A 24,567-nucleotide genomic window follows, 5' to 3' on the forward strand; every position below is an offset into this window, starting at 1 on the left:
TTACTGTATTTTCGCTGCGGCCTGCGGGTATTCTTATTATCGTAATTCGTAATTACCCGGTGAAATTCAAATAATTTCTGTATATCCCAGATAAATTTTAGATAAGTCTCTGTGGCATCGAATCTAATCAAATTTCAGTTTTGCCGTTTATATAAAAATAGTATTTATTTTATAACAAAAAAAAAAAAAAAAAGGTGTACTTACAATAAACTAAATTTTAACACCAATGTCCCATATATTAGGACTTTTTTTTTAATAAAGTCGGGGGGTTTCAGACATGGAGGACACCTCCCCCAAAATACGCCACTGCTAACTCCATAGTAAATTTAATGGTCTAAGCTGACGCGGATGGAAAATAATAATTCTAAAAATACATACTTTTCTTAGCCATTCTCGCTTCATATTCCTTATAATTTTTATCTATTAGTGTAAAGTAAACTGAAAAATATTAATATTTAATTTAATACTACTGAAGTTTATTAATATTTATTAGATATTAAACAGAGTTAATAGACTGATATTTTATCTTGACAAACCCCTTTACGTGTATTGTTTTTAAACTTTTAGAAATCAAGCCTAGAATATAAAATGATGAAAAGAATAATTGTATGCTATGGCGAACTAATACTGTAAATTGTTTATTTTTAGATACGATATTTTTTTGGACTTCTAGGGGTGTGGTAATGGATTAGTAATCGACGACTGCTATTTTAATACAATAACCTACAATGCATAATGTTACTTGAGAGTAACAATGTTTTTATTAGCATCTCATACTTAAAATAATAATCGTTTTATGGTTTTAAGCCGGGTCCATACCAAATGCGCAATACGTTTTGCAACGTTGCTACCATGTTCGGCGCGTTTGGTATGGATCTAGTCCGCGCACGAACAAGCATGTTTGACATTGTTCGTGCATGTTGCGCGTTTATTCGGGTTGATATGGGAAATGCGTGGTGTTCGGCGCGTTTTTCTTATCTGGTTTGGACGAGAAATCGTCAGTGTTGTATTGTTGCTGTTAGGTAAATACGTTATTGTGTATTATTTTAATAATAGTTATAACAAAAACATTGAAATAATTAATAAATAAAAATAAAATTTATTAATTAATCATGAGATGCAATTCAGAAAATACTTGGGATCAAGACAGTGTTATCCAACTAATTGAGTCCTATCGTGAAAACCAGTTTTATGGAACCCAAAAGACAAATCGTACTTCAATAAAATAAAAAAAATTATGCATGGATTGAACTATCAAATTTTATTCGTTTTTTAAGTAGGCTATGTATAACAATAAACGCAGCACTAGTGATTTGATTGGACATTGTACTAGTGCAAGATAAATTATAAAAATTTTAGAACGAAACAATAGTGGACAACTGTGCTCTCTGAATGGCATATTTACTGAATACATTGACAACAATTGGAAAACATATGATCATGTTAGAACAAACATTTCTACGCCCAGTATGGACGACTGTCCTCGCGAGAATGTTGCAGGCGATAAAATGTTGCAGTTATGTTACAGCAACGTTGCGCGCGTATGTCTACTGAGAAGCCGATAAAGGTCGGACACCTGTCGATATCTAGACGCTCTATGATTCGTTGCCATTGTTCGACCACCGTCGTTGTTTATCAAAGTCGGTGACTGTTGCCTGTATACAGATTATTATTAGAAAAAACCTTGTTATTCAAAATAGAACTATAGCGTGGCATTACAAAAAAGAGTGTAGTAATACAGACTGTATTATACAGTTCACTACGTATAATAGCGTCGTAACGCGTTGGCATACTACAATGTTCTTGGTGGAAAAGACACATACGCAGTAAAAACCAGTTTTCGTCCAAGTGACTGGATACTCTTATTCTGAATAGACTATAGTAACTAAGTTATATTTACTTTACAATGTAAAATGATACAGTCAACTCGTGGTTTGACAAAGTTCTATAAACGAAAATCTCGATATAACGAAAAATTAAGTGTATTTTCATCCTCTCGATATAACGAAGATTGTTTTGCCAAAGTTCTTGCAATGTAACGAATTTTTACAATTTTAGAGATTGATACTACATATTTTACGTTTGTTTCGGATATTATTATGCGGTAAGATAATGTTCATGTATTGTTTGTATGATACTGGTCTGTTAAATATAATTTAGCTTGCTATTAGGAAGATATTTAAGCGATTATCACGCGATAAAATAAATTACACTACAACGTTATTGTTACCTCTACGTTATCGTTTTAGTTTAGTTTTGTTGTTATGTCAAAAGAGTGATGGACACTTATCCGAAAAATTATAAGGACCTAAGAAATGATAAGGTCCGAAATTTGAAAAATTAGTACCAACTGACTAAATCGAAAATTACCAAATCCAATTATATAATTTCTATTGATAAAAGTTAAACAATATCCCCCGATTTTCAAAGCGGGAAAAATACTAATAAGTTATACTATTTTCAACAAAAATTTTAATTATTTTCATTTGTTTGTTTGAATATTTTCAACAACATTTTTTATTCTTTTTTTAATTTTTGTTTGCATATTTCCAATAAAAATTGACCAAATTTTAAACAACTATGGTAACATATAATTATGTAGGCATAACATTAAATCATGGATATGTTTTTGAGTTAAAACTTTGACTTGTATTATTTTAGTAACCAATTGTAATTAGAGAAGGGTAATGCTTTTCTGTTCTTGCAAATTCTTCTTAATATTCATCTAAAAAACATATCCATGTTATAAATCTATGTAATATATCATGTATGTTTATAAATATCTAGCTTAATATTTAATTGTATGTGAACCTTTCGAAAAATATATATGTTTTTCATCATTTTTTTTTTTTTAATTTTCTATGTACTAGTATGTAAATAGTATAAAATATTACATGTTTTAGTTTTAAGTATTCAAAAATGTATAATTATTTCATATAATTGATACCTATGTTTATTTTATATGTAACTAATTATGTTATTATCAAAAAATATAATTATCATTCAAATGAAAAAGTATAACTTCTTAAACAAAAAAATAATTTTATAATATAATTTTTAGAAATTTTATGTTGGCAACACATTTTATATCGCCGTCTTTCGATTTCGGACCTCATCATTTTTCGGACAACTGCTCCCAACTCATGTCAAAAGCGATCGCAAGCTCGACATTTTGAACCTCGCGTTTTATAATGAGTTTAAAACGAAAGTGTTTCTCAATTTCTGACAAGAAAAAAATAATTGAAGCAGTCGAAAGTGGTAAAAAGAAAAGAGACATAGCGGATAGTTTTCAACTCCCTTCTTCGACACTTTCTACAATTTTGAAATATAAAGATGCAATTTTTTATACAACTGATGCAGAAGGTAGTAAAAAGTAAGTAAAAAGGTAAGTAAAAAGAAACCGACCAAGTGAGTTTCCCCGTTTAAATCAATATTTGTACACTTAGTTTAATTAAATTAGGCAGTAAAACATTCCAGTCAGTGGTAAATTAATCAAAAAAAAAAAAAAAAGTTTTGCTGAAATGCTAGGTGTCTCAAATTTTACTGCTAGTGATGGCTGGTTGTCTAATTTTAAAAAGCGTCATAACTTAGTGTTCAGAAAAATTTATGATGAAAGTGTAAACGTCGATTTAAGTATCTATGATGACTGGAAGGTGAAACTTCAAGACTTGTTAAGTAAATTTTATGCGAAAAATGTGTTCAATGCTGATGAGACAGGACTATTTTTTAAATGTTTAACTGACCGAACAGTAACATATAAAAATTAAAAGTACCATGAGGGGATACTGAGTAAGGAGCGAGTCATATTACTTTTTGCGGTAAATATGGATGGTTCGGAGAAATTGAGGCCACTATTTATCGGCAAGACTGCTAAATCTAGGTCCTTTAAAAATGTCTAAATCTTTACCGGTTACGTATAGAAATAATAAAAAATCGTGGATTACTACCGAACTTTGGAACGAATGGCTTAAAACTCTCAATAATGACATGCGAAAACAATGTAGAAAAATTATCATGTTCGTTGATAATTGCACTGCCCATATCAACCGTCCTACTCTCTCTCTAACGTACAAATTGAATTATTCCCAGCAAACACAACTTCAAAACTCCAACATCTAGATCAAGGGATAATTAAAAATTTTAAAATTCTGTATAGAAAGGAAATTGTTTCTGAATTTTTAGCCTGCTTGGATATTAACGATTTTCTAAAAGTAACCATTTTGACTGCTATAACGATTAGCCATAAAGCTTGGAATAATATTACTGCACAAACGATTCGTAGCTGTTTTCGAACGTATGGATTTGTGAAAGTTATTAACATATAATTGTTATATAAATTTTGTTTTGGTCGAAAAGTGAATCGGCTGAAAAGGGAAGGGTACGTTTTTGGTCTAAAATACATTTGCCCACCATATTCAGGGAGCGTAACTAGGGAGTGGAAACGGGGATTCATCCCCGGGCGTAAAATTTTAGAGAGTGTAATTTTTATAATTATTAACAACTAAGTTCATATTTTTATTTTTGTTACATACTGTTATCAGATTAAAACTCAATAAGTATGATTGTATATTAATTGTTAGAAAAATATTCTCGAGGAGAGTATTTGATTATAGGTCTACGATAGGGCGTAATTTTTCCCGGACGTACAAATACCTAGTTCCACTTCTGAATATATTTGATTATATTTATGTACGCTTGCTACGTCATTGATATAGTCATGCATTTGGTGGCTGGAACCCGATTGAGCACGGTTGCAATCAAACAATAGGAACCAAAAAATAACCAAAAAAACCACACGATTGAGCACGAAAATAGGTGCGACGTTGCCGCTTTGTACCGTAGAATATTTGGTGTACCGTATTACTGTGTATGCAAGATTTTTTTATAATTATTATGTAATTCAATTTTAGATTTGTAACGATTATTTCATAATTTAAAATTTTTACGGCTCAGGTTTCCTAAAAGAAATAATTCTCCAATAAAAAAACGACAAGACACCGTTTTTTTCGCATTTTTTATATTGTTGGTGTATAAAGCTCGGTGCGTCCATATTATTATTACAAAATAAAATACATTTGAATATAATTATTTATAATTAAAAATGTTTTATTGGATTTTAATCACATGTTATAATTACATTTTTTTTTTTTTTTTTGCTAAAATATAGCACTCATACAATTGTTATGAAAAAGGTAAAAATTTAAAATTTTTTCCATAAATACTTATTTTCAACTTTTAATAAGTATTTAAGTAGGTTGTCAGCATTTTTAAATTCAGAATATTTACGATAAGCCTTTATAGCGGTATTTTTAGTGCACGGTAAAGTCAAAGTGCACGCGACGGTTCTCGAAATATCGCGCCATAATTTTACTGCGCGACACTCGTGTGTTATGCTCTATTCATTTTAATGTACTTTAACAAAACGCGCAGTAAAATTACGGCATGGTAAAATAACGCTAGTGTGTTGCCAGCTTAATACTTTGTTTTCAATCTGACAAAGTTGTACACAATATTTATTTTTTTTACCGTGTTCAATCGGGTATCACCGCATTCGGCACTAGTTACATATTAGACCAGACAAAAAAAAGAACAGCGTTATATTAGCATAGGCTTTGGACATATATACATATGGTTATTATTGTAACCGATGTATACACGTATTTTTTTTAATTTTTTTAATTATAATTATAAATCAAAAAGATTACTGAGTCTTAATGAGAAAACTCGTGTGAAGGCCAAGGGTTATCTGAGTATACAGTATTCTTAATAAAATATTACGTATATTAGGTATATTTCTGCTTTATCAAGTCCTCTAAATTTTGGAATTTTTTTTATGTCACATATTTTTAAAACTGAATACGATGGTGTAAACGAAAATTGGCGCTGATCCATATACTATATACCATATAGACCAGAAGTAAATAAAAAATGTATCGACTTTTTGCATAGTTATTTATTTCTACAATTACATAATAAAAAAAGTGTAACCAATAAAATGGTTAACAATAAATATTTATTAGAATTATTAATTATTATTTAGAATTAATAGAATAGTTAGTTGAATATTTTGAGATTTAAAAGAATCAAAAAGAGAATTATAGAAAACGGTTTACAAATATCAACGCAATCACACGGGTACAATGACTGAAGCAAATTCCGAATACTTGGTTTGCAACAAACATACAGGTAAACTGATTTCTATGTTCATTTACCAGTATATTTTATTTAAACGGACTTTTTGTTGTGAACACATGTAGCCGTGTTTTTAAATACAAGTGTTATAGGGACCTCTAATCCAACGCTATGTCCTAGCTGGTGCGTACCTACACGCACCATTAATCGCAATGCATGCAATTTCTGCGGTGTCTAATAATAACAAACGTTCAAAAACAGATCGAATTTTCCTGGATGCTGACGCATACATTTAATTCACGAAAACGCCGTGTCCTACGTGAGTCCGAAAAATGCGGTGAGTGCGTCCGATGCGAACGAATTCACATCAGAAATTTTTCGAACGCCGCACTTGTGGCAAATGTAAGTTCGACATCGCATTGAATAGCGATACATACTTTACTAAAATACGCGTGCACAGTTTTAAAAAAAAATTTACATTCAATTTAAGGAGCGATTTATGAAAAAAATATTTAAAAAAATTACCCGCCATTGTTGCGAGTACTAGAATTCGGTGTGGTGTGGTCAACATCGTGCCGTCCACCAGATAGGATATAACGTAAACGGAAAAGTCAGGGGAAGAGTTCCCTCCCTTGTCTCTCCAATTATGACATACTTGTAGTCAGTGGTATACTGCGGTTGATATTCATAAATTATTATGATAATTATATTTTTTTATTAAACTATATATATATATATAATTGTATTAAAATAGTATTACCTGTACATTCAGAATCGTGTTTATATGCAGAATAAAATAGCGGTGTATCTGGGAAATCTAGATAATACAAAAATAACACAGTTACCGAAATATAGATTTCAAGAATTTTCAACGTAGTAAAATATTATAACATTAAATTATGAAATGTGTCCTTAAGTTAAAAGAGAAATTCTTTAGTTTTATTTTATCATAGATTCATTAAGTATTATAAAAGTAACTGTTCAATACAAAATGTATACACGTATGAACACACGTGAATTTAAAAATGTGATATTTTATTTTTAAATTTCTTCTTTACTATATTCATAAACATCTTACCCATTACGAACGCGTTGTACTGTTCTTTATCCAAACATTTATGATCTAAAATAATCAAACGTTATAATACTACGCTCTATAGCAGCGGTTCCCAAACTTTTTCCAATCGCGGCACATTATTATTAGCTATTATAAGTCATGGCACACTAAGGATAAATATTATGCTACGTTCAAACTACACCACGACAAGCCCGAATTTTATTGAATTTTTGTGACGTTCGTACATAATAAATATGGATAAGTTTTTAAATATAAAAAGAAAGCTTAACAATTACTATGAAAATAATGACGAGAATAAGAGAGGGAAAAAGACAGTTACTGAAACCATTAAATCTGGTACACAGTCTTCTGTTACTAGTCATAAGTACCATGATAATTATTTAAATTTTGGTTTCACTTTCTATGGATTAGAAACTCATCCTATTTCTCAGTGTTTGGTAAGTGGAGAAAAACTTAGTAACGAATGTATGGTACCTAGTAAATTAAAAAGGCATTTTACTACTAAACACGATCATTTGTTAAATAAAGACAAAACTTATTTTAGCTGTTTATTATCATAAAATGTAAAACAATCAAAACAATTGGAAAAACTAGCAAATATATCTGCTAAAGCTCAGATCACTAGTTTTAATGTTGCTGAATTCTTCTTCTCTTCTTCTTCTTCTTCTTCTTCATCAGCTTGTCAGTTCATTAAGAGCCATCACTGATATCACATAACCTCTCCATTTCTCCCTATTATATGCGTCGTCAAAAACAGAATCCTCTTTTATATCTTTGATGTTTTGAGTCACGACATCCACCCATCGAGTCCTTCATCTTCCTAATGGACGTTTTTTGTTTATTTTGTTAACTAGAACTTCTTTCAATACTTGTCCGTCTGCCCTCCATACTATTCGATACTATTAGTTGCTGAATTAATAGTTAAAAAAAATGCAGTCTCATACTATGGATGAAAATTTAATATTACCAGTTTGCAAGGAAATTGTAAAATCAATGTTAGGTGAAATTGCTGAGAAGGAAGTTTCTCGTGTTCCATTATCAAATAACACATTATCTCGACGAATTGACGATATGTCTTCCGACATTCAAGAACACGTTTCTAAAATTGTATGTGATGGTCATAGGCGTGTCTACGGAGGTGGCAGGGTGGGCACCTGGTTAGGTTTGTGAAATGGAGTTAGTTGCAAAGTCTATAATTTTTTCAATAAATAAATGTAATAGTTCGGGCTCATGACTTTTAATTCCATTTGCATTCTACATGCATATGTTGAGTGAATTTAGATTAGTATTTTTATTTGTCATTTTTTAAAATTAGTTGATTTATAACTGTTGTGAGAAGTTGAATAGAGGATTGATCATTGATTTTAATTCTGTAATGAAAGAACAGTATAGACGTTAGGTTAGATGTTGAGATGTTAAGTTGTTTTCTGTGGGAGTATTATGTGTTTGTGAGGTTTGATTTGACTTCGTGTTGCAAGAATAGTTCTCAAAATGTATTTGGGGAAGGTTTGGAAATGTTTTGCTATCATAAAAATTAAAATTAGGTGGGTCCGAAGGTGTTTTATCAACGGAATTTTTTCTCTCATTTATATGATTATTTTGATTTATATTATTTATAGCTGTAATTTTAGATCACTATGGAATTTTTGGAGATCATTATGAACCGTGCATCCACGGTAGTTTGGCGGGTGGTTTCTACCACATAGGTTTGATCTTTAGGTTGATCTTTAGTTTTATTACATAAAGAAGACGGATGGTTTGCAGTACAGCAAACACAGCAAGATGGGTGGGAGCAGTTATGGGATGGCCATACTTTTGACAATTAAAACATTGTACGAGTCCACAGCTTTTATGTAGTTCTTCGATTTTAATATTTATGTGAAGAATAGATGTAATATTAAATATGTCTTTATTAATCTCGGCGGGTTCGAGATCCACAAAAAATATCGGTAAAGCGATATCGGTAAGCGATCGGTAAATCTTGTTCTCACTGTGAAGCCGATTTCTTGGATTGCGATTCCTATTTCATTTGACGGTGTATAGGGATAAATATTTCTCATAACTACGCAAAACACCTTGTTTTCACGTAAATGATATGTATGGTACTCGACACTTTCTTCATTAAGAAATTTTATAACCACTCTATATGAGTCAGAATTTTTTGTTGAAATTTTTAAAAATTGTTAATGGATGATTTAAATAAGAAATTTTTTGAGCCGATTAAATTGATTACATTTGAGCGATGACTGACTAAATCGTTTGTTCCGTTGACTATAATCGATGGCGGTGATAGAGTTTTAATCTCCTCATTGATAACGGTAGGGTCAGTGTGTTCGGTTGTGATATCTCTATCTGCATTTACGCCGAGACATGCATATCTATTCAAAGTTACAAATAAGAGTTTGTTCTTTTTTGATGTGGAGGGTGGTTCGTCGGATGAGAGATTACGTTTTTTTGGGTTTTTTGGCTGATTTTCGAAAACATCGCTTGAGATACTTTTGATTATGATTGGAGGAAATATAATTTTTTTATTTTTTTTTCTGGTTTATTTATTGATGAAATGATATTGAATGGTTTATTTATTGATTTTTCATTATGTGTGATAATATGCGAAAAATTGCGATAGTGCGTATCGATGTAATTAAATTAATATGCTGTTGCCGGCTGATAGCAGGAGAGCTCAAAGTCAACAATAATTTATATCTTGGTTTTGTTATTTAATTAGAAATTATAATTACCAATATTTTTTATACTTAAAGGTTAGATGGTTTGAATAGAATTTTGTGTGGTGATGGAAATGTTCAGGTTAGATTTTGGTTTTTTTTGGTACCAAGCACGGCTCCGTAGGTATTTTTGTTGCAAAGAAAGAATAAAAATATAGAACACAGACTGAGAACAACATTAAAACGTGTGTGTTTTGTACGGCTGATACGTGACGAATTACTTTATATTTAAACATAAAAATATATGCATTAAATATAGAGTTAATATTAAAATGATTCTCAAAAAATATCCATTTAGACTTTTCTGTCCACTACTGATTAAAAAGTAAATATTTTTTATGCTTGCGCGTAAAACCTAATTAAAACAAACAATACATCATAAGGTTTAGTTCGATTATATTTAACCTACCAAAAAATCGAAACTTTTAAAAAGATTTAATGAAAAAAACCAACATAATAGATTAATATATTTAAAAGTTTAATGACTTTAATATCTTTCATTGCTCACCTAAATGCCTTAATCGTTCCCGATACATATTATAATTTTCATATACCATAGGAAAGTAAGCTGAAAAATGATTATATTTATTGAATATGGTAAAATATGTAAGGTGTACTAGTATGATTCGACAAATGCAATTACTTTTATTCGGTTTACTACTTTTTTTTTCTTTTTTTTATATATATATATATATATATATATAAAAATACTAAGATCCTGTGCTATAACAAAATTGCATTAAAAGATTTTTTGAATTTTAGAATTTAAATTTGAAAATGTTTTACAGTTTGAAAAAAAATGTTGGTATTTAGAAATCTAATAAAGGTATATCAATTAATTTTCTATGATTTTTTAAAATTTTGTGAAAAAAAATAACATTATTATTTTAACCCATATTATTGTATTATGGCTGATCGAAATTTAATTTATTCCAAAATTATTTTCATTATTTGTAGCTATTATCTTACTATTATTAATTATAAATTGATAATCATAATTATAATCCCAAGTAATTAACACAGGTATGTAATGCATGAATAATCAATATATCTTTAAGATAACCTTAAAAATTTAAATTTCTTAATTCATAGTCGAAATACTATATATTAAAATAATTTACGGGTGTAATATTTACTTATATGTTAATTAGTATTTATAATATCACTTAAATCAATTCGAATACAATTTTGTTACATTGTAGGTACCTTTTTTGGTATAGTCATCATTTATTCTTGTGTAAAATTGCAAAGCTGCAGAGAAAACCTAATTGTGCAATTTATATTTATGACATTCAAATAGTGTACAATATAATTTATAGAAAATGTTTTATCCAATTTGATAAATAATATTTACATTGTGTCATACTGGAAATTAAATTTGAATTTGAATCTTTCAAAATTCTATTTTCTTAATACAAAATATAACAAAATTAAATTATTATTTTTTTTTAATTATTGTTTGCTTCAGTGTAACTAAATTTAAAGAATAAAGTAGTAATTTTGGGAAACAATCATACACCGATATTAATGAAAGCTTATGTAAAAAAAAAAAAAAAAATATAACATTACATTATTTAATAATGTTTTAATTATTATTCAATAATTACATATATATTTTTGGTTTGAAAGTAGAGAAATAAGCCAGAATTTTAGGCGTAAATATACTATATTAGTATAAGTACACTATATTATACATATTATTTTATTTTTATTTTTCTCAATTATTTATATCAAGCATAATAATAAAAAACTAATATTTTATTCCGGTTGTCAACTGGTTATGCGATTAAATATGGATACACAAAACATCTTGGAAACGACTATACTTTATTCAATTATATGTTATACATACATGTTTATATTTTTTTTCATTATCGTATAAAAAAAATAATGGCTAAAACTTTCATAATATGAGCAGCCCACTGAGAATTTTTCGGTGTCTTACCGTTTCAATACTCTCTTGAATAATAGCAATTTTCTTGTTATAATAAGCTCGAATTTTTAAACTTATAGTTCTCACACACATTATACTTTATATTTAATAGTATTAAATAATAAATGTGTCACTAAAATTATTGAAATACACATATTCGGTACCAATTTAAATATAACCAGATATTAAATGAAAATTCAATTAAAATCTGTAACCACAATCGTTTATAGTTAATAATCCATCGTTAAATAAGAATATGCCGCATGTTATTTTATTTGATATATTATTGCACACTCAAATAATCAGATTGATATTTAAAACAGTACATTTTTATTTAAATAACCATTTGTTTATGAGGATCTCAAACAATATTTCGCGACACCTACGTTAAAAACGAATACACCACACGATTATTATTGAAGAACACCAATAAAAATGTATACTATAAAATTTGTTACAATTTTGAATATGAATATGAAAATTTATTAAACATTAGTCGAAAAATTACCTTCTTATCCAACTACTTCAATAATAATAATACTGATAACGTGTTTAGTTATGTATGGATTACATCTCAAATGCACAGTATATTTTAAATTGCATATATAATTTAATGGAAAAATTAATCACCAATTATATCTTGATGGAACGTACGATAATTGTACAATAATTTTAATAATTAAATTTACATTATCAAAAATTTAAAAATTCATAATAATTCAAATACTTTTCTAAAGATCCAATTTGCAATATAACTAATTTAGTGATTTTTCAAACAGTAGAATAAAATTTAAAATTTTCAAACTTGATTTCTAAATACTAAAATAATCTTTTAACACAATTTTGTTGTAGTGCAAGTGTATTTATTGAAAAAAAAAATAAAATAATTAAAAATAATAAACAGAACGAAAGTTATTCTATTAGTCAAATCATCCTGGGACATAATGTTTATAATTTGAAGTGAAATTTTACGTATGACAAAAGAAAAAAAATTAAGAAATTATTATACAGAGTCTGTAAAGACAACATTAATCCAAGTTTTGTTAGTTATTTTTATGGATAGTAACGTACTAAAATCCAATGAATGTACCTACCATATACAAATGGTAAATAAGGTTCTCTATAATTCAATTGTTCTAAAAATGACATAAAGTTTTACATTCATTAATAAAACAAAAGATTAAAGTTAGAGATAATATAACTCTTCTATACCAATGTATAAACTCAGTTCAATTACAATTATATATTTAAATTTATTAAAATAAAAATACACGAAAATTCATTATAATTAACACATCATCAGATTTTAACCATCCACCTTCATATGAAAGGTTCTTTCCCTTTTAAAATATATTTTAACTAGTGATGGGCATAATTAAGATATTTTGATTATGATATTAACAATTAAGTATTCCAATAATTTTGATTATGAGTAAATTAATCGATTATTTTTTATGAGTAAAATATCTGAACAATTCTTTTCTCTTGTACTCGAAATAGTATAAATATTTTGAATTATTGACTATTCGACGAACATTATTCCTGATTTAGTAATCATTAGATTACTTTAAATTGAAGATAGTAATTATTTATAAAAAAATATAAAAACTTATAAATAATGCAGTATTAATATGTTTATTATTATTCCCAAATTATAATTCAACTAATGATTAATCAAATTACATGAACAAATAAAAAAGCGAAATTAGATTATTTATTTACTATGTATATTAGGGTAGTCCTTAAATTTGAAGTTCAAAAATGTTTGCATCTCACCCCCTAAAACAGCGTATATGTGTACAATAATTAACCGTACAAAATATGGGATCAGTCAGATAAAGTTAACTCGTGCCTATTTGAACTTAAAGTTTGAACTTTTAAAATTTTTCAAAATGTTCAAAATATTTCTTCTCGTGTCCTAAATCGTAAGACAAATTGAAATGTAAGTATTATTGAAACTAAATTAAATTAAACTACATTTGTGATAATTTTTGTTCTATAATTGTTTTAATATCTTCAACTATTAGTGAGATTTATTAACTTATTAATTAATTTTTTTATATTTATTTACTTAGTGTTTAAGAAACCGTATTTTCGATATTTTTCAATCTTATAACGTATATGTATATTACAATTTGTATTTTTAACTTATTTATAAAATTGTCTTTAATTTATTCATATCTCTAAAAACTATTTTTATGAATCAAAATAAGTTATATGGGTATTGTTTGTATCGGCTCTTATTGTATTACTGATAGTTGTCGTAAATAATAACATTAATTCTTTAGTTTAGAAATTAGTTTGTGATCAGCCGTCAGATATCACTCGTTTTTAATAGTATTTTTATTGGATTGTTTTCCCTGAAATATTGTCGTGAATTTATAATATGATGTGTTTGAAAATAAGAAATAATGCGTATTTATTGGGTAACAATTGCAGTCAGATTACTGGTGGTAAATTACCGTCCATTTAACAAGCATTATTAGTTTTTTCTACAATTTAGGAGTTGTTAAATTAAACATACGTGAAAGTGCTCATCTTGCTATACGTGAAATAATAATATTTTGGGAAAAAGCAAGAATTCCTGTACAAGAAATTCAGCATTGTATATCAAAGCTTGAAAAATTATATCATGAATGGAGAACAGTTCAAAAAAATTCAACAAAAAGAACTGAATGTCAAATTAAAAAATAAGTCGTGTTCACCTCAAAATCGAACGATTTATTTGACATTGCTCATGCGAACGCAATAAATATAATAAGTTAATATAATAAGTTTAATGAATATATATATATATATATTATATATTTGTTACTATATATCTTAGAGGTATCCAGGAAGATCGAGATTTTTTACTTCTTCAAAGACAAAAAGGCCGAAAAGGATATATGATGGGCGTTGATACTAAATTGTTCCAAACTGAAAAACGAATGGCTAATCAATTGAATTTCTTTCTTGAAGCATCTAAACGTTCAAAAATAGAAACAGAAAATTTAGGTATAGTGCATAATGAATATTCAAAAAAATAAATATTATATTTTTAATATAAGTATATTCTTGTAGAACAAATTTTCAAAATAACTACATAATTTATATTATTATTTTTGGCAGATAACAAAATAGAACTAGTATCATTTTCTTCTGAAGAAGAATACGGCGTTGACCATACTTCAGAATCTGATAGTGAAATATCTGTACAGTCAACAAGTACGATGATCTCAGTTGAGCAAGGTAAGATTGATTTTATTAATGATCGCCTCGTCATAGTTTTGGATCGTTGCAAAGTTAGTGATCGTGATGCAGTTCATATTCTTATGGCAACTGCTGAAGAATAGGACACAATATTTTTAATCTAATAATTAACCGAACATCTATTAGATAATGTCGATTACAAATAAGAAAAAATATTGAAATAACATTAAAAAAAGATTTCAAAACAAATTCTAAAGCCATTGTAGTTCATTGGGATAGTAAACTTTTGCTTACAACTAAATACATTTAACATGATCGACTTCCGGTTATAGTAACATTTCAAAACTCGAAAAAATTAATTGGAGTGCCAAAATTAGATTCCGGTACTGGTCAAAATATGACAAATGCTGTGTACGAATTATTAAACGATTGGGACCTATCTAAACGTGTCAATGCACTTTGATATGAAACTACAGCTTCTAATACAGGAAGAATGAATGGTGCTTGTATTATTTTGGAGCAGTACTAAACAAAAGCCTTCTTTATTTTCCATGTCGTCACCATATTTACGAACTTATACTACGATAAATATTTTAATTGAAAATGAACAATTTATCTGGTCCAGATATTATACTGTTCAAACGACTCCAGCAATCTTGGGAAAAATAGACTCAACAAAATTAACAATTGGTATCGCAAACAATGATATACCTAAAACTAAGGACGTAACTAACGATATAATAGAATTTTGTAGACGAAAACTAAAAAAAAAAAAATCATTACAGAGATGACTACAAAAAGTTAATAGAATTAATATTAATTTTTCTCGGATGATGCCCATCTGTTGAAATCACTATAAAAACATCTGATGCTATTCATCATGCTACGTGGTTGGTAAAAGCATTGTATTCATTATAAATATATTTATTTAGAGATCAGTTTCATTTAAATATAAAAGAGGAAAACGGGCTAAGGGACATATGTATATTTTTGATTCGTATTTACGTAAAAGTATGGTTTGGAGCTCCACATGCTGCTACAGCATCATACCAAGATTTTAATTTTATTAAATATATATACAACTACTATTACACTAATGTTTCTCAAATAGTTCTGAAAAAATTTTGTGGACATTTATTTGTCTGATGAAGCAATATGTTTTTAATTTTTTGTTAATAATGTGTCTGCCAATTTAAAAAAAAAAGATGGTTAAAGCTTTAACTTCATACGATGGCTCAGATGAAATAATGAAAAACTTATCAATTAAACCTCATGAAGTGTCGTCTTTAGTTACAAAGGATTTGAGTAATTTTGTAACAAACAATACAAAAATATTTTTTGAACGTTTCGGAATTGATACACATATTTTACACGATGAACCAGAAGAATGGATTAACAACCCTGTGTTTGATGAAGAAGCAAATATTGTAGCCTATATTAATGTTGATAATGATACTGGAGAAAAAGGAGTAAAGATCATTGAAGAATACAACAGTATTTTAACAAAAGATGAAGAACAGAAACAATATCTACTTCAAATTGTCAAAGATTATAAAATTTAGTATCCTGATAGTAACAAATCAACACTGCAATAATAGTATGTTATTAAGTATTGTAATTATAAAATATATTTTGTTAGTTTAAGCTTCATTATACAATTTTTAAATACTACATTTTATTTTATATATAATATGAAGTTAACATTTTTAATTTTTTACATATTCACGGAAATGTCAAAAATAGACAGTTTTTATATTAAGATACAATATATCTTACCAACGATTGAAGATATTAAAAAAATGTTCGTTAATGTAGTTTTATTTTATTTGGTGTCCATAGTAAATTTTAATTTTACCAGTGATTTATGACATAAGTACAAATACTTCAAGCATTTTGAAAAAATGTAAAAGTTCAAACTTTAAGTTTAAATAGGCACGGGTTAACTTTTTTCGATTGATTCAATATTACGTATAGTTAATTATTGTATGTATACACACTGTTTTTTTTTTTTTTTTTTTGGGGGGGGGGGGGGAGAAAATTTTTATTTTTTTTTTTTTTTTTTTTGTGGGGGGGGGAGATGAAAAAAATTTTGTTTTTTTTTTTTTTTTTCATCTATAGTTAAGGACCATCCTAATGTATATTCATATTTCAAGTAATTTTTTCGATTAGTTATCTTGATCAATAAAAATAGTGGATTATTTTTACTAAACTATAATTTTTTTTAATTATGAGTGATTTTTCGAGGGATTCATTCGATTATCAAAATCATTCGATTATTCCCATCACTAATTTAAACTATAAGTCAAGTTATTATTTTTAAACATAAACACAATTTATCAAATTTGATATTTATCTATTTTCATTAAACATTTCAAATTAATTGACTACCAATTTTAAACTCTACAATCTTGGTTAATTATGTAACATAAGTTAAAATATTTTTAAGATATTACTTTTCATCAACAACTTATAATGAAATTCATCAGAAGAAACGACTCCAAATGAAAAATCTAAAAATAACATTAGATGAGTTCGTAAAATAATTTCTTTAATAATATTATATAAAATAATACTATTTATAAAATTATTACACAAATACATTTTATTTCATGGTTAATAACCAAAATACTGTTTTTTAGGTAATCGTCGTTGAATATAACAACTATTTAAACCAATCATATTGGTAATGTTTTTATGATTGTATTATACAACATGATATAGTGTAAATACTTTAGTACGAAGGTAAATTACACCAAAACTATATTCACTAATTAATCAATACAATAACTATCGGATCCATGTCAATAGACAGTGGTCAATTGATAGCACCGCAATAAATAGTGCCACTATCATAGTGGACAATTAATATTATGCGACAATAGTTAGTGTCATGAGGTTTATTTAATTCCGATTTTTCACAGATAAACGTTACCAAATTTGTCAGTAATTAAAATAATAATAATAGGTTCTCACAAATAAACTATATCAATAATAATAATAATAATGTAGCAATCTTTCAATTTTATCACATATTTTGTAACGTTACAACGATATCAAATAATCACGAATGATTATTCCCAACGGACTTCGTCGTAACCTATATAGCTTCTTGTTTTATGAGGATCGCCATCCTACAGGGCGAGACCATTAGGTCGGACCGCAGTAGGATTTAGTTATATAAAAAAAAAATAACAAAATTAATAATAATCATAATTTGAATCACACAACTAAGAAGAAAAAAACACGTTACTAGTCTCGTAAGGTCAAACAAAACTTGGGGCCCGGCTCGGTCGATGTCATTTAAATAAAATTCACATTTAATTTGCGTGCGTAATCACAAGAAAAAAAATTGATGCTATCCCGCACATAGCTACACACTAACCACATTGATTATTATATGTGCCTCGTAGCGTGCATCGAAGACAATAACTATCAATAAACTTATCGTTAAGTTATCGCGACCATCGTCGCAACACGCAGTTGACCCGAATAATCAAACATAAATACAACTATACGTATATTTTAAAAATGTATATCACATTGAAACCTAAAAACTGGTAAAAAATAAATAAATTACATCATAAAGTTGTAATTTATTGTATTTTAAAGTCTCAAAATATGGAGCTGTCTGGTTTTTTGCCCTAAAATGTTGAGCATATTATGTAGTATAGATGGTAAATAGCGGAAAAAAATTGTTTTTGCATAAAAATGTAAAAACTTCAATAGTATCGAGTCTTTCTAACTGGGTTTAATCATGTACCTCAGCTGAATCGAAACAATATATACCATTCAAATCATCATTAGATATATTGTGTTCAGATAAAAAGTCACAATCTAAAAATATATCATCGATATTGGAAGCTGATGAGTAAACTTCATCGGAAATAATTTCGTTTAGAACAGTGTTTATTGTTTCGGTATTCATATTGACAAATTATTTAATAAATATACAAAATAATCATAATAAAAACCTATAAACGTAATGATAAATATTTTTTTAAATACATATTACGCTCGTGTTAAACGTTAGCTCAGTTAATAATATTGATAAGAATCAATATTGCGCGGCGGTAACCATATGTTCATTGCATCCAAGGTTCAGGACAAAAACAAGACAGCTCCGGAGCTGTCTGGTTATTGCACAGAATATAAATAACCAGAGAGCTCATTTTGCATTGTATTGGGTAGTATAATAATCGGAAGATGAAGAAGCGGAAAAAATGTATGAAGAGTTAAACAATTTGATAAACGCAGTAAAAGGAGAGGAGAATCTTATCATCCTCGGAGATTTTAATGCTGGCATTGGTGAAGGAAGAGAATCATATATAGTCGGAAAGTATGGACTTGTTGTTAGGAACACAAGAGACGATGCACTTATACAGTTTTGCACAAAACATAAATTACCAATAACAAATACACTTTTCCAACATCATAAGAGAAGACGTTAGACTTGGAAAGCTCCTGGGAATATAAGACGATTACAAATAGATTACATACTGGTTAAGAAAAGATTCTAGAATCAAGTGCAAGACAGCAGGAGCTATCCAGAGGCAGACATAGATAGTGATCATAATCTAATACTGATACACTGCGATATTAAATTTAAGAAATTAACAAAAAAAGAAAAGAAATCATCATTACAAGTAACGAACTTTAGTAATGAAACTGTCAGAGAAAGGTATAGGGAAAGACAAACAAAGCTATAAGAGAATGTAATATGATATAAGAATACAATGACGTACATAACAAATGGAATAATATTAAACGATGCCTAGTAAAATCTGCTGAAGAGGTTCTGGAAAAAAGGAAAACAGACGCTAGGAAAGAATGGATAACTAACAACACAGTAGAAATAATAAACAAAAGAAGAAAATATAAGAATGCGACAGACCAACAAGGAATGGAAAAATATAGAAGTCTAAGAAATTCAATTAACAGAGTATGCAAGAGGAGCAAAGAAGCATTTTTGGATAATATTTGTACAGAAGTTAACAAAAAGCTTAAGTCAGGACAGATGGACAAAACATATGAGATGGTTAAAACTTTCTTCGGAGACAGAAAAATAAAACCAACATGTATTAAAGGGAAAAATAGTGAGATTCTGTTTGAAGAATCAGAAATAGCAAATCGCTGGAAAAAAATACTTGGAGTGCCTAAATAGAGAAGAAGAAGAAGATCGAGATCAAGTTACACTTGTAGATGAAGAGGAAGAAGAGGAAGTTTGACTAAACTCGGAAGGTTTAGACCGATCCATAATGAAAGATTTAAATGAATTAAGGGATAGGAAAACTCCAGGGGTAAATTAAATATCAACAGAATTTATTAAGAACAACAGAGAAAACGCCAAGAATATGCTATATGAACTAGTATATAGAATCTTCGAAACGGGAAAAACACCCGAAGATTTTACAAAATTTATAATAGTGCCGATACCAAAAAAAAGCAAGAGCAAGTATCTGTGAACAGTAGAGAACATTGAGCCTGTTTTCCCATGCATCTAAATTTTTCACAAGTATTGTGCTGAGACGTATAGAAAATATTATAGATAGTTTACTAACCGAAGATCAGTTTGGTTTTAGGAAGCAAAAAGACACGAGAGAGGTTATACTAACACTCAGGCAAGTTATAGAAAAACAAAACAGGAAAAGCAAACCAACGTTCATAGCATTTATAGACTTAGAGAAAGCGTTTGACAAAGTAAAATGGATAATATTTTGGATTTTGAGGAAATCAAGGATTGCAAACTCAGAAAGAAGAATAATTAAAAGTCTATACGAAAACGAGATAGGAATAGTACGTTATGTAGATAGTAAGCAAATAGCAAAAATTAGGAAAGGGGTAAGGTAGGTATACGATCATGAATAACATATTCAAAGAGGAATCTTATATATTAAAAAAAATTATGAAAACTTAAGTCAGTTCATACGGACTGACTTATCCGGCCGATTTCCTTCATTTTTTTTTTTTTTTTTAACTGAAAGTTATTTAGACACAGATATGTCATCAATTATAGAAATTTACTCAACTCCCACCAACGCGATTTTTCCCTGTACATTTCTTATGGAACACATTCACTCAACCAACATTTGAATTCTCATAGCTCTTCTTTTATGTATTATCTATTGCGGCGCTATCAATTGACGACTATCTATTGATGGTATAGCTAATTTACAAACTAATTTCATAGTAACAATAAATTTCTGCTTGTTTTTTAATAGAACATATACAAATCGTTAATATATATTTTATATTTAAAAGTGTAGTACTGTAATTATTAAAATGCCTTACATAATGTGAATTCTTCAAATTCTTTTGCATTCAAATATTGATTATTTTCTGTAAAATAAATATATTTCTAGTATGAAATCAATTTCAAATATTTATAATTTTTATATCACCGTATCTTACATCAAGAATATTAGCAAAAACTGTATACTAATAACAATATTATTACTATATATTTTTCATTAAACTGAATGAGAATTTCTGTCTTAAAGGTTTAAAATATATAATATAAAATCAATGAACCACGCATAGTATCATAGTGTACATACATCAATATTATACAAAGTATTAATTATTCATGAATAAAGATAGATTACATTTGTTATTCAATTATACATACGTAATTGTTTCATTCTTTTCAAATACTGATCATAAGTTTCATCAATTGGAGGAAAATAAGCTGAAAAAAATTTAAATTTGTTAAATTGTTCAATTCAAACTTAATCATAATTACGATTATAGTACAAAGTTTGTTGAACTGGTTAGGTAAGTTAAAATATCAAAAACAATTTTTTGCAATATATTAAGCAGAGCTTGAAACCTAAATGATAAATTTTGGTTTAGATTTTAATTTTGATTTACGGTTTTTAATTTTATCGGTTTTTATTTCTATTTTAAATACTGGTTTGCAAATTTTCCGTTTTCAATTTTGATTTGAAACGGTTTTTATCTTCTGATTTAAATTTAAATTTGAAAAATCGATTTTTAAAATCCTCTGTTTAAATTTTGGTTTTGAAAACCAGTATTTACTTTTACATACCAAGTATGTATAAATTTACGTGCTAAATAAAAAAAATCGTTGCTACTGCAATATATTATATCGTTTCTATAATATAACTATACGTTTGGGAATACGTCGTGGGTATGCCTGCTGTGGCTTAATACATTACATTTTAAATTTATTTCTATTTGTAATAATTAGTAATGGTAAATGAAACTTCGGTACTCTTTCTATTTATAGCTAAATGTTATATTTTTATTTCCCAGGAATCAGTTTATTTATCAACGACAATAGAGGTATGTTAGTCGGCACTAATTCTTTAAGTTATAAGCCATTGGTAATCATATTTTATTTTCGTCATTATATTTTATAATAATCATAAGTACTATCATTGATTAAATATACATATCTACATCATATTAGTATACTATAAAAGTTTCTATATTATAATATTGTTGTTTACACCTTACTTGTTTCTAGCATACTGAGTTTATACGAGTTATAGGACTCAAATAATTTTGGAAAACCTAAAATTATAATTAAAACCATTATTAATTAATTTTTCTACAGTAAATGTGTTGGTCAGTTTTCCCCAATTAGTGAGCCACGGACCCCCAGGAGTCTGGGTGTTGATTTTAAGGGTCCGTGGTTAAGTAGTACTGTAGTGAATATTAATTTTTATTTTATTTAAATTCGTAGTCGTTTGAAACTTTATTTTGCACAACGTATAACTGCAAACAAGATTTTCTTACCTACATTTCTATTAAAAACAAATATTTTTTAATAATAGATAATTGCAATAATGTTGTTTTAAGTCAAGTGCTAAATCAAATAAATTTCTTAAAATTGAGAAAATTTGAGTTTGTATTATTATAAGCTTGTAAAATTTAAAATAAATTGTATTTTTTTTTCTTAATTCAAAAAAATTGAGAACTGTTTTTTTTTTAAAAAAAAAGGGTGATCGGAATAGTTTTAATATTAGTTAGGAGTTGGTAGCTACTAAAGCTCTTCATAACGTGAGCGACAATAGCTTAAATTACATTTATTTTTCGGTGTGAAATGACGTACAACAAAAGATGATGCACGAATGAATGATGAATAATCGAGGATTAACTTTATCTAGGAATATATAAAAATAGTTGAAATATCTTACACATCGTGAATTCTTCGAATTGATTATTAGTCATAAAATGAAGTGCTGAAAAAATTGTTTATTATTACACATCAAAAGAATCACAAGAACATTTTTTTTAAAGTTATTAATTCAAGTTTTTATCAAATCACCGATGTTCTCAAAATAATTTTGTAAGACGTGAAATACGTATACTATATTAATTTCAAATTATTATTATTTTTTTTTAAATCAATAATTTTTTATAATCTTATAATACGAAAAGTGGATTGTCTTTGATTTTGTGGTTCGATTATAAAATTTTCTCATCATGTATTAAGATTATAAAAGATGATACCTGGCAAAAATGATCATAGATAATGGTTATAGTTTTAAAATATCTGATGCAGTTAAAATTTACAAGATTGTTAATAAAACCCGGTCCATACTCTAGCGACAAAGAATGACATGTAAGTTTCCTAAAATTTCCTGTTATTCTGTAACACGTGAAAACAAATTGCAAAATTGGAAACATAGCGCACACATTTAGGCAACAAAATGACAGTTATATCGACAAACAATAAGGAAAATATTTCTGTTACTGTTTATTTTCAACACGTTACTACGCGTTGTAAATAACAGGGCTTCAAACCATAATGTTTTTTTTGTGGTTTATGGTTTTAGTTCATTTACTATTCTATTCGGTTTTAAAAACTGATTAATATTGATCTTATATTTTATAGATTTTTAAAACTGATTTTTAATGCAATAAAACCGGTTAATTTTGTTATTTTATTATTTTAAAAAAATATATATTTTTTATAACAATTTTACAACCCAGACAATTCATTGTCATAATTATGAAATAATTAATTAGAAAATTTAATTATCGTGAGATATTCTTAAAATAAGTTCATAATTTATATTTTTTTTCAACTTTAGAGGCCGTATATTAATATACAATAAATAATATGATACACATTTTTAAATTTTTTTTCCAATATTGAATATACTAACACACATTATGAACAACATAACTGCAATATTTATTATCGACTAAGACAAAAAAGAAAAACTATATTAATTCAAAATGTTGAACAAATTTACAAATATTTGATACAATTTAAGATAACAACATCATCCATTAAAAGCAGTATTGTAACAATAAACAATGTGGTATCTGTTTGCCATTAGTGTCCACGTATTGTCTACAGTAGTGTGGGGCCAGTTGTCCCATTTACCAAAAAATCAATTTTTATCTTGCGAATTATTTTATATTTTTTTAATAATTTTTACCTATTTTTGTCAAACAAAACTGGCTAACCAACTTAATAAAATGTGTAAAAACTAAAATTAAATATTAATTATTTTTCATAATTAAAAATATATTTA

The 24,567-nt window shown here is 27.7% G+C and overlaps 1 protein-coding gene across 1 annotated transcript in view; it reads right to left on the bottom strand.

The window, feature by feature from the left end:
- LOC112681797 overlaps positions 1–24,567 on the bottom strand; it is a 170,916-nt gene that overhangs the window by 90,638 nt on the left and 55,711 nt on the right. Inside the window, exons 40-49 of the mRNA XM_025552115.1 lie at positions 23,218–23,262; positions 22,535–22,591; positions 21,684–21,743; positions 21,347–21,394; positions 17,512–17,568; positions 12,961–13,002; positions 10,442–10,501; positions 7,211–7,255; positions 6,893–6,949; positions 379–438 (exon numbers count right to left, since the gene is read on the bottom strand). Coding sequence (XP_025407900.1) covers positions 379–438; positions 6,893–6,949; positions 7,211–7,255; positions 10,442–10,501; positions 12,961–13,002; positions 17,512–17,568; positions 21,347–21,394; positions 21,684–21,743; positions 22,535–22,591; positions 23,218–23,262 — 531 coding nt within the window. The remainder of the gene's footprint in view (positions 1–378; positions 439–6,892; positions 6,950–7,210; positions 7,256–10,441; positions 10,502–12,960; positions 13,003–17,511; positions 17,569–21,346; positions 21,395–21,683; positions 21,744–22,534; positions 22,592–23,217; positions 23,263–24,567) is intronic.

This window comes from Sipha flava, unplaced genomic scaffold (genome assembly GCF_003268045.1).
Source record: "Sipha flava isolate LNK unplaced genomic scaffold, YSA_version1 197_pilon_pilon, whole genome shotgun sequence".
In the NCBI taxonomy this organism is placed as follows: domain Eukaryota; kingdom Metazoa; phylum Arthropoda; class Insecta; order Hemiptera; family Aphididae; genus Sipha; species Sipha flava.